Below are 12,212 nucleotides of genomic sequence, written 5' to 3'. Positions count from 1 at the left end.
GTCCTGATCCAGAGCTCACGGTGCAAACCTTTGAGGCACCGAGGTCGATAATTAAAAATTATTATGACAATTTAAAAAATCAGCCTGTATTTTTAACACATTTTATTAAATTATTTTAAGTAATGCACTTTTGTGTAATCAATTAAAGGACATTTTAATTAATATCCTGTACTCAAAGATTTCCGTTTTTAAGTTAGTGTACCTAATTATTAAAAACAATACCGAATGGGAATGATGTTTGGGCATCCAATGCGTTACAAAAGTTTTCATAAAAGCATTATAGAAGGGAAGATAAGTAGAAGAAGACAGGCTGCCAGGTCAATCCAATACACTGTAAAGTTACATAAAGTCTGTCTATTCTGAAGATGGAGTAAAATGACATTTGTCGATCGTTTATCGACCCTTTATATACGCGATACAAGCCTAGAGTTTAGTGCAGGGTCCGCTGGTAATTGTGCCTTAGTCGTAACACGTTTTGTTATTAATGAAATAAACATAAATATCATACATTGGGCAGAAATAAACTACAATCTGAACTGTATTAACCCAATCAGTTTTATCTATAAATATTTTCTGAAATTTTTTTTAAGTTGTTTGCTATTCAATTTCATGTAGACAAAAGACCCTTTGGAGCTGTGAATTTCATTGTTATTAGACATTTTATTCCATTTCAATTAATTGTTAAAGATAAACTTTTAAACTAAGGTATTAAACTTATCATGCTTCCGCTGCCAATAGATAGTGTGAGCGTTACTGCGTTCCGGTTTTGAAGGGCAAGGGTAGCGGTCACAAGAAAAATGCAATGGAAGTGTATTAAGCCTAATTACTATCAGAACTGCTGCCTGATCACTAGCAGAACGCAATAAATAAACACTATGAAATCTTGATAATGATTGGTCATAGTTTCTAATTTGAAAAGATATAACAAATTCTGGACTTAGGCAACGAAACTATTTTTCCGAATTTAAATCACGTATATTTGTTTTTTTAAACAAACCAACGTTTCGGGCCCTTTACAGGTCCCATGGACACGGTTGACTGAGGTGGTACAGTCAACTTTGGTTTGTTTGAAAAAACAAACATACGCGATTTAAATCCGAAAAAATTTCATTTCCTATGTGTAACAATTAGAGACGGGTCATGGATAAATATCATTGGGATAAATACTCAGGATAAATATCCATTTTTACTCGATATTTATCCAAAAACGAGGATAAATATGTTTAATCGTGGTTTATTATTTATGTTTAGTAAAACTAAGTATATTTTTAAAACACTTTGCGCACCTACACTATTATAAACATTTATTTTTTTATATCATGTGTTTTAATTAATAAATTTTGTGAAATGTGAAAGAGAATCCTTAAGCTAATTCAAGTCCAAACATGACTTTATTTAGTACGCAGTAGACCCCAAGTTGGGTCGCACTTTATTAAGGCAGGATAGGTCAGCTCAAGGGTTACAGGTAATTTAATAACTTTCTGTCAATCGAATTTTCTATGCCGCTCGACTCAAAAAACGTAGGTAGAACAGTACTGTTTTATAAAAGAATGGCAAAAACGTAATTATTTAATAAAAAATAAATATACGCAAAATATATATACATATATTAATTCTAATGAATTTTGTTATAAAAAACACAAAAAGTAATTACCCATGTTTTAGGATAAATACTCAGTAAAAACGGATATTTATCCTTAGACAGATATTTATCGGGTAAACACCCATCTCTAGTAATAATCGCGAACCTAAGAACCTAAGAACTAATAATAATAATAATAATAAATTTTATTTCCTTCACACACAATTTCAACCATTTTTTTTTTTTTAAAACCATATTAAACATTCTTAAGTAATAAAACATTTGTGGTCTGTGAAGGCTGGAGCCTAAACTAGGATACCCTGTGCTATAGGTCTCCAGGCCTCCGCATACGGATAAAGTATCAAAAAAACAACATTGACTGCGTCACGAATGATTGCTATGAGAGAAAGTTACTCAAAATTAGGTTTATACAAATCAAAAAATTATAAATATAAATAAAATTGAAGACTAGAGGGCAAGAATTATGTTGTGTGTGTGAGAGAGTGAGTGTTGTGTGTGTGAGTGTGTGAGTCAGAGTGTGTGTTTGTGTGTGTGGGAATTAACTATAATGGAACATGAAGGAGGTTTTCGGTTTCCTCATATGACAAAGTCAATAGCCTTTTAGTGACCACGTTCCTACATTCAAACTTGTTTAGAGGATAAATATGCAAATCACCATTACATCCGTTATATAAGAAGGGCCCGAGGAAGCCGAAGAAGTGATGGGCAAAGGATGTAGACCACGCCGAATAATGGCACACACGATCACGGCGTCGAAAATTAACTATCCGAGATCGATCGTAAGATGTCTGCGAATGTACCCTCAGGATGGTGTACAGAACAAATAGTTGGCGTACGGATAGAACTTGCCAATCTCGGAAAAGTTCTCGAGTTGGAAAAAGGTATGGTCGGAATGACGCCACTTTCAAAACCGCTCGTTGAGCCACTTCCAGTTTCATAAGAGTCGTTTTTGCTACACCACCCCAGGATGAAATGCAGTAAAGAAGAATGGTTTGACACGTAGCAAAGTATACCGTCCTAAGAACATCAAAATCGGCTATATGACGTAAAGTTTTGAAAACTACTATTAACTTTCGAACACGGTTAGAGAGATAATTAATATGATTTTTAAAATTAATATGTTGGTCAATATTTATACCCAAATATTTGAACTCTTGGACGGATTGTAGAGCGGGGCACCGGCATCCACCACGATCACAACTATCAGGAGAGTCATGAGCAATGAGTGTGTGGCCAATAGTAGGCAGCGAATTAGAGCGCGACCCAAATACCATATATTTGGTTTTTTGTGCGTTTAAAGTTAACAGATTACAGTTTAACCAACCTAGGATAGAGTTGAGCCCTATTTGAGCAAATTGAAAAACTTCCTGCCAAGAGTCAGCTTGGAACGAAAGTGTTGTGTCGTCAGCAAAGGATATCACCATCCCATTTGGTAACTTATTTTGGCACAAATCATTTATAAACACCAGAAACAGAGATGGCCCTAGGATACTTCCTTGGGGCACTCCATACGATATTGAGAGTTCGTCACTGGTGAAGTTTCCAATTTTAACTTGCTGAGTACGATTGGCAAGATAAGATTGAAATAATTTAAGTGCGACTCCTCTTACCCCACGCCCTCAAGCTTTTTGAGTAAAAGTGGGATCGAGACCGTGTCAAAAGCCTTAGCCAGGTCCAAGAAGATGGAAAGACATTTCTTCCCATTGTCCAAACCGCGAACGATAAAATTAACTAGCTCATGAACAGCACCGTCTGTTGATTTACTAGCTCTGAAACCAAATTGCTGTGGAGACAGAATGTTATATTTTCCTAAATATTTCATTAATCGAGTGTTCATGATTCGCTCGAGAATTTTAGACAACGAGGGAAGCAATGAGATTGGGCGATAATTACAGACACGGTCTCTATCCCCTGACTTGAATATTGGTGTTATGACAGCTTTTTTAAAAACGTCGGGAAAACAGCCGGATGTAAGGCTTAACTGGCAAACATGGGCAATGATTGGTGATAATAAAGCGGCATATCTTTTAAGGAAGTTTGATGGTATTCCGTCCCAACCCACAGCACAGTTAGCTTTGAGACCAGTAATCAACTTCAATACTTCGTCTTCGTCTGTAGGTAGCAAGGCAAGTGATTGTGAGACCTGTGTGCCATGTGAAGAGGAAGTGGTCGACCCCAAATCCTTAGATCCGATAACCTCGGCCAGGGAACTGCCAACACTTGCAAAGTATTCATTACAAGCATTAACAGAAAGTTGTGGCAAGCTTTGGGATTTTAGTAATTCCAAAGCGGATTCCCTTGGTGTTTCCATGGAGGTATTGGTTTTAATAACTTTCCAAAGTTTTTTATTATTAGAACGAGCGTCTATTATCTCGTTTCTTTGATAGCTTCGCTTTAACTTTTTTAATATTTCATTACAATAATTCCGGTACCTCCGATAAGCAATCAATAGGATATTGTCATTTGGTGTCACCCTAAGTTTCCTATGCATATTGTCCCGGTTTCGCATACATCTTAGCAATCCCAATGTAATCCAAGGCTTGAGTATAGAAAACCGATGTGACAACTTCAGAGTTTTGGTGTTTGAAATAAGTGCCTGAGCAAGAAGATTAACAAGAATGGATGCAGCAGCGTTACAATCATTACACGAGAGAACAGAGGAAAAGTCCATATTAGACATCGCGATATCAACGGCAGCATAATCAACCTTCGCAACGACACGCGGGGGACATTTCGGTAACTCAGAGTCTAAGGCAAATAATATTGGCTTGTGGTCCGTAATAAATGATGTAATTATCAAAGTAATACTTCGCTTTTTAGATTTTAAAATAATATGGTCTAAACATGTTGAATCCCGAGTAGGAAAGGTATGTGCCGGAAGCATTCCGTGCATGGCTAAAAGATTACAATAATCATCACTGCATCCTTCACTGCTACCTGGAGCAATATCAATGTTGATATCGCCGGTTAAAATAATTGTCTGGAAGAAAGCAAGCGATTTCAAAATATCGTTAAGGGAACTCAGAAAGGTGGTTACATTTTGCTTAAAACAATGAGGACGATAAATCGAGATTATTGCTGTATGATTTGCAATTTTAATAATCAAACAGTTAGTTTCCGGAAAATAGGGTTCAGTAATAGAAAATGAGATTGAGCTCTTTACAAATACTACTACACCATCGTTTTGGTTGTAGTTGTCAGATGTCGAATGAGACGAATATCCGTTTAAGGCTGGAATATTGCCATGACAACAAGAAAGCCAGCACTCGGTAAGAATAACAAACTCAGGCTCAATTTTAGTACGCAAAATTAAAGTTAGAAGGGCGTCAAAGTTATGATTTATGCTACGTATGTTGATAGACAACAACTTCATTTTTTTGTTAGGGACTCGCAATAATGTCGAAACATCCTCAGCGCCACATTCTCCAGCCTCCGAAATTTTTAATTCATCAATATTATGAAGAAGATCGTTAACGCTATCGAATGATATGCTTATAAAAATGGAATGGGCTGTTGATGGTGGCCTGTGGAAAATATGTGGGCTGTCTCAGACAAGTTCCAGTAAGTGCTAAAGCTAATGAATTGCAAGAGTTTTCTGAGCTATTAATAAGTAGAAATATGGGAATTGAGTATGAATGAGTGAGAGAGAGTGAATGTAAATGTGTGTTGGTGAGTACTCGATAAATTCTGGACTGTTAATATAATTTAAACTTTATCCACTAGTTATATCCTTAAAAGTTCAATACCTTTGCTAACGTACTGCCATCTTGCGGCCAGTATCTGGACTTCGACGAATGACTAATATTTAAACGAACAGAAAGTGTATGTTCTCAACAATCGTCTTCTTTAACGCACACGTTGCACAATGAACTTTATTTCGATGTAGTAGCGTAGAGCTTCTTGTGAATGAGTTCGTCCAGGATAGTACTGCCACCTTTTCTGCCGCCAAGCAGTAATGTCAGCATTACTGTGTTCCGGTTTAGAAGGGTAAGGGTGAAATTACAGGCACATGGGACTTGTCATCTTATGTCTCAAGGTGACAGGCCCAGTGGCAGTCTTTGCAATTTAAAGCTCTGAGTGGCACTGCAACTGTGGACAGGGCTTACCACCAGCCACGCGAGATATTCGTCCCGTCACTTCATGTTATAAAAAAGACCGACTTCAAAAGTTCTTGGAATTACGTCTATTTGCCAAGTTTTATAACATACATACAAAAAAATATATTCGAATTGGGAAGCTCTTAATTTTTTTTAAAGTCGCTTAAAAAAGCGCACATTTACAATATATCAATCATACCCTTGATCAAATAATGAAATAAAATGCAAGAATTTTGTTTCGGACAGTAGGTATAATAGGTACTTACAACTACTTTAGTAGAAAGTAAAGTGTTCATTTTCATGAACATCCAATAGTTGAGGATTGGGCTGTCCATCCGCTACCACCTTAAGAAGATTGTTGGCTGCTGCCTCTCACTCTGGCCAACTGGGATGCCACTCTCTTGCGAACGGTTGCCTGAAAACTATCAATTGTAGCCTCCGCGAACATCCCTGAGGCACTACAGTGTCAAGACAGCCCCAGCAGTCCCCAGAGGGCGTTGTCGAATTGGACACGCAAGGATTGGGCCTCTATTCTCGAAAAGCGGCGACATATAAACCAGCTATATTTCTTGTTCCCAGGCGCAATAACATTTGCAAACGTTGGTATCGCCATGCTGGAGCCAAGCCTGCCGATCTGGATGGCTGACACCATGGAAGCTCATCGATGGCAACAGGGAGTCGCCTTCTTGCCAGCTAGCATTTGCTACTTGATCGGTTAGTATCTCTACTAAGTTTACTAGAATCAAAACATTTATTAACGCGAAATCAGCATGTGTCGTTCAGTAAAAGCTATAAGTCAATATTATTGTAAAACAGGCATTGCGTCAAGAAAGACTTTTTCATCACACTTGCTCGTAAATAGTATGATTACATGTTGGCTAACTTGACTATAATTCCTCAAATAAAACACTCGGGTTTTTTCTTCCCATTACAGCCGTCGGTAAGGAGCTTTTTTTATTTGTAACACGACATACTTCCTTACATAGGTCAGGTTCAAGTTCAAAATTAAAACATTTGCTTAAAATGTTATCTAAACAGAAATTTTATTGCAATTCAACCACATACTTCTCAAATACATACTTGTTATTAAGAATTTCTTAATTTCTTTTTATATTCCATCATGGCTATATGTATCTTTTCTTTATATAACATTTTAGTTTGAGTGTATTATCTATGGAAGAATCACAACCTGGCCATCAATTGATAAAAAAAAACCCCGCCCTTTGCAAAATCCATAATTGTTGTGTTGTGAACTAAACATTGTATTTATTTCCTCGCAAATGTGATGAAAAACATTGTATATATCACGGACGGTAAAAAATACAATACTCGAGTTATTGAAGCCCTCAGCTTTCGGCTTCGGGCTTCTGACAAATTCTCTCTAATAATTTCTTATTACACAATGTACTAACTGTAAAAAAAAGTGAGACTATTTTTGATGATTTCAGGCACAAACTTGTTCGGCCCTCTGGGACATAAGATGGGACGTTGGCTCGCTGCTTGCTCTGGACTGATTATTATAGGCGTATGCCTCATTTTGGTAAGGCTACCTTACCGAGTTTTGAATTTGCGTAAATATACTATTTGACAATAACAAAAGTAAATTTAATAATGATAAGCAATAATGTGTCAAACAACATGATCACAGTTTTGCGGAAATGGCACCCAAGATTTTTTTCGTTGTTTTTGATACTTTGTTCTAAAATTTACATAAGTAAATAAAAAGTTTTATAAAAAAGGAAAAATGTACTTTGGGGAATTTATCTCTACCCTAACGAACAATAAAACGACCTAGTGAACTTCGTGAATGGCGATATAATTATAAAGTTTCGTGGTTTTTACAAAATGCTTTTTATCAAACCAGGCAAACAATTTGCAATCGCTGACATGACCATTTACGTAACTGTAAACTGTCAAACATTTACGGCAAGTGTGACAGTCTCCTTGGCGACTCTCGTCCAAAGCCTTTTAACTGCCTCCGTGGCCGAACGATTACCATGCCGGACTGCCACGCAGAGGTCCCAGGTTCGATTCCCGGGCCGGGAGAAATAGTTGTATGGCCTACAATTATTTCTCTCGTGAGTTTGGGTGTAATTTGTGGTTGTCTATGTGTGTGTCCATGGCACCCGTGACACAGGGTTTCCCTAGTGCGGGGCTATGTTGAGTGTGTGCGTTATTATTATTATTATTATAAAGAGACTGCCACAGCCAGACGGTGATAATAGGCGGCGTCTAAAGCCGCCACAGTAGCTGTTGTGCTAGTTGTTGTTGGGGAAGTATAGTATATAAATCACAACAATTCATCATTCCAGCAATGATATCATATGATATCTATTAATGCATGCAAAATAAAAGTGCGAGTAGCAGTTTATTGTAGTGCAGATTTTTCTGTAAAAAGTACATTTAATTAGAGTGCATGAAGTTTGAATTTAGTTTAAATAAGATACTTTAGCTTTGTTGGAAATTTCTTTAAGGTCATTGGAGAGAAACAGTGCAGTGGATTCGGTTTTATTTCATATTTAAGATATTAAAAAATATATAAATAACCTAAAAAATTGGTTTTATTAAAAACTGTAATCGATGCGTCTCTGTTACAGCCTTCAAAGTTTACAAACAGTGTGCCATCGATTTATTTTGTTCAAGTACGCACGTCTTTATCACATCTTTATTTTTTTTATTAACTAAAATATTACGTAATATGGAAAATATGGATTATTGCAAGTTTCGTGCACAAATATGGTCTGTAAATATGGAAAAAATGTCACTTTTTTTCATTCTAAATCCCATCTTCCAGATCCCCATGGCCCGGAAACTGGAACACCTGATCATCCCCAACGCTGGTCTTGGCTTCGCAATCGGCATGGTGGATTCTTCGATGATGCCCGAGCTTGGTTTCCTAGTGGACATACGTCACGCTGCCGTGTATGGATCCGTTTATGCTATTGGAGACACTGCTTTCTGCTTGGGATATGCCGTAGGTGAGTTATGTGAACCTGGTACTTTTAGTTTCAGAAATGTATTTTGGCATGTCAGAATTGTAGAAAAAAGATCGTAGTATCTGCCTACCTTACTAGGAAATAAACGTGATGATATGTATGTATTTATGTTAGAATTTAGCACTATTGTCTTAAAAGTATACAGTACACACACACACACACACACACACACTCAACATAACCCCGCACTAGGGAAACCCTGTGTCGCGGGTGCCATGGACTCACACATAGACAACCACAAATTACATCCAAACTCACGAGAGAAATAAATGTAAGCCGTACAAATATTTCTCCCGGCCCGGGAATCGAACCTGGGACCTCTGCGTGGCAGTCCGGTATGGTAACCGTTCGACCACGGAGGCAGTTAGTATGAAAGTAGAAACTCAAAGGCACCAGTATAGACCCTTGGAGAAGTCCCCCTTGAGATAAGTCCGAATTTGGTTTCCTGGTCGACTTCAAAAGGAGGTGGTTTTCAATTCAGCTATCCAATTGTATTTATTTTTAACCGACTTCAAAAAGAGGAGGAGGTGCTCAATTCGACTGTATTTTTTTTTGTATGTGTGTTACGCGATAACTCCAGTATTTGTGAACCGATTTTCATGATTCTTTTTTGTTGGAAAGAGGGTGATCATCTACCTCTAAGGGTGGCTGATCACGCATGAACATTCATTTTTATAAATAGCGCCTAAATTTTACTTAAGGAGCAATTATTTTAATGGTTGGTTTTGCTATTCTCCAATTCAAGGCGTTTTTCTCTATCAGTATACTTTGAGTAGTGAGAACCGATTTTTATTATCTCCTGTGTCAAGTCCTGTGTAGTGGAGAACTAAACATCCCCATATTTCAATAAAACTTGGCAAATGGATGTAATTCCACGTACTTTTGAGATCGGTTTTTTTTTATTAACAAGTTATTAATTATTCAACATAAATTTATAGTCTACATTCAAACTTTACCAAATTTTCCTAATTTCCAATCCTCAACTTGAAACATTATATCCAGGTCCAGCCTTCTCCGGCGCTCTGGTAAACAGCATTGGCTTCGAATGGATGCTGGTCATCATTGCCATCCTCAATTTCGCATACGCGCCTTTTCTGCTGCTGCTGAGGTCTCCACCGGCTACCAACGAAAAACAGGTACGTTTCTTAAATATATTTACTATTTTTAGGTATGTATAACTAGGGCTCCGTCCCTCGCTCAAGGTTACGCGATAAGTGCCTACTGCTGAGTGTGCCAACGTCGGCGCATGCGCTCACACAAGTCTTTCATGTAAGAGCATTCGGCTCAACACGACTCCAAACGGTGGGCAACGTTATTTTCACCTCTATGAGCGGGTTCCTTTTCCCTCGTAGTGACCGCCTGGTGTCATCAGTTAGATTTAGTAGGCTATTGTAGCGTAGGTGCTTTCGATTTCTGTAGAGAGTCATGAATCTGTTACGTAGTAGCTATTAAGTAATCTGTGGTATAACTAAAAATCGACCATCAAATTTTAATCATAGGTACCTCAGCAGTCATGACATCGCGTTTAATTGTGAGCACTATATTTCTTTTCCTGGGAAAACCATTTCTGTAAAAGGTGAATTAGATTTTTTCAATTATATTAATATTGAACAATATAAAAGAGAACGTGGCCCTGCCACGGCACGGCTTGTTCGTAGCGTTACCTACTTGACATCATAAAAAAATTGTAATATACTATGTTGTGGTGTTAAAAGGATGCATGGTCATTAAATTCTCTTTATTTTCAGAGCTTAATAATAAACGACAAGTCATCAGTCAGGTACGTGAGCTACCAAAACGAAGAGGAAGAATAAAATAACCGCCATTAAACAACCGCCATTTTGAATTTTTATTTTTTAATTTGGGAGTGGTGATATTAAGCCAAAGTTTTTAGGGGTTTGCATAAAAAATAAGTACGTCTGAGGATGATGAGTAAACGCTGTATTTTTGCCAAAGGTTTTACTATTTTTAGATATTAAGTATAATAAAATATATCAATATATTTATTATTAACTATACTAAAATGGAGCGTGACCAAAATGTGTGTATACTTAGAAATTTAAAAAATATTTACAAACTTTTAATGGTAGTTATTGCCCAAAATGTTTCAACTTTATCGAATATTTAGAAATCGTATTTCTCATATATAATTTCTTCTTCATAATACATATTTCATAGATATAGAGGCCTACTAATACATTCAATAGTTTTCTTTATTGTGTAAATATCGTCCTAGAGAGAATGGATCAATGACAAAATTTTAAGTTAAGCAGTAACGTGAGCATTACTGCGTTCCGGTTTTGAAGGGCGCTGGTTAAATTACAGGCATATGAGACTTGTCAAATTTATGTCTAAAGGCGCCTTCACATAGACGCTTATAGAAGTGCAACAGTGATGCCACTATGACGCTACAGCCCGGCCAATTCTAATTTTGATACAATATTTAGATACGCAGCTGCAGCGACACAATCGCGACACGTGCGAATTAAGTGACTGAGACGTATTTTGACAACAAATACTTTTATTCTAATGCCAGCTTAACTACGTAAAGTTCTACAGTCCCAATAAATTTAATGCTATCGCCGCTGTAATAAATGAGAGTTTCTCACATTAACACGCACGCCATTGTTCGCCAGTCACAATTAGTGAACTAAAAATTACTGAAGCGCCACAGTGGCATAACTGCAGCGCTTATATAAGCGTCTAATTTGAAGTCGCCCTTGGGGTGATTGGTACAGTGCTAGTGCTCGTCAAGCCTTTGCGGTTTAAAGCTGTGAGTGGCAGTGGATAGGCGTGTCAACTTGCGCCGACAACTTAAAATGTCAGAATGGTTCAATTGAACTTGAACAACGACTGAGAGTATGGAACTTTAAAGAGGGGACCACGTCGTATAAGGAGGTCAAAGAAAAGAGATTATGGCGTTTGCTACACCACCAATATAGTTCTTATTTTTAAAAGAAAGACGTATTATTTATAACACTAATAAATAATATACAGAGTGACAACAAATTGATTATGTTGGTGAAATATTTTTAAACCGATTTTTTTTATCGCTTCATCTATAAAATGCAAGAGTACAAAAGAGTGAGCCATCTCGGTAAAGCATGTACCATCCCTATAGTGCAAACAACTAGTTTAAACACTTTTACACATTGGCACTTAATTCTAAACTTGGTAATCTTTACACGGAACTAACTTTGTTGAATTAGTAAGAATAGAGTCGGCAGTCAGTGTTTTATTTGACAATTTAAAAAAAAACGTGATGAGTAAAGAAATAATTCAAAACTTGAATTCAGAAAAAGGGTTTAGGGCACCCATGATTCGTACGAGTAAGACCATTAAGTCTTTTACTCAAAGCATACATGGTTTTATCACTCTATTGTCATATAAAGGATAAACAATAATAATAACAAAGTATTAAACTGTTGAGTGGAGAAATATTGCAACAATATGTCCATCATAATACGGATTCAAAAAAATATACTATAATATACATTGTATAAAACAAAATAATAA

The 12,212-nt window shown here is 36.9% G+C and overlaps 1 protein-coding gene across 1 annotated transcript; it reads left to right on the top strand.

Moving 5' to 3' along the window:
* The first annotated feature begins 5,103 nt into the window (after positions 1 to 5,103).
* On the top strand, positions 5,104 to 10,613 carry LOC113238077 (synaptic vesicular amine transporter-like). Its single transcript, XM_026474800.1, has 6 exons — positions 5,104 to 5,164; positions 6,280 to 6,414; positions 7,149 to 7,240; positions 8,495 to 8,678; positions 9,699 to 9,832; positions 10,445 to 10,613. Exons 1-6 carry the CDS (start codon positions 5,104 to 5,106, stop codon positions 10,508 to 10,510), a joined length of 672 nt encoding a protein of 223 aa, XP_026330585.1. The 3' UTR covers positions 10,511 to 10,613.
* The last annotated feature ends 1,599 nt before the right edge of the window (positions 10,614 to 12,212 follow it).

The sequence above is a fragment of the Hyposmocoma kahamanoa genome, unplaced genomic scaffold, assembly GCF_003589595.1.
Source record: "Hyposmocoma kahamanoa isolate Upper Pololo Valley unplaced genomic scaffold, ASM358959v1 94606, whole genome shotgun sequence".
In the NCBI taxonomy this organism is placed as follows: domain Eukaryota; kingdom Metazoa; phylum Arthropoda; class Insecta; order Lepidoptera; family Cosmopterigidae; genus Hyposmocoma; species Hyposmocoma kahamanoa.
This window is presented reverse-complemented; position numbering and strand designations above follow the sequence as displayed.

Excerpts from the sequence above, each read along its gene's own strand:
- LOC113238077 (XM_026474800.1), top strand. The coding sequence starts at position 5,104 with ATGGAATGGGCTGTTGATGGTGGCCTGTGGAAAATATGTGGGCTGTCT. Across the intron at positions 8,679-9,698 it reads CTGCTTGGGATATGCCGTAG|GTCCAGCCTTCTCCGGCGCT; the intron begins GTGAGTTATGTG and ends CATTATATCCAG. Across the intron at positions 9,833-10,444 it reads CGGCTACCAACGAAAAACAG|AGCTTAATAATAAACGACAA; the intron begins GTACGTTTCTTA and ends CTTTATTTTCAG.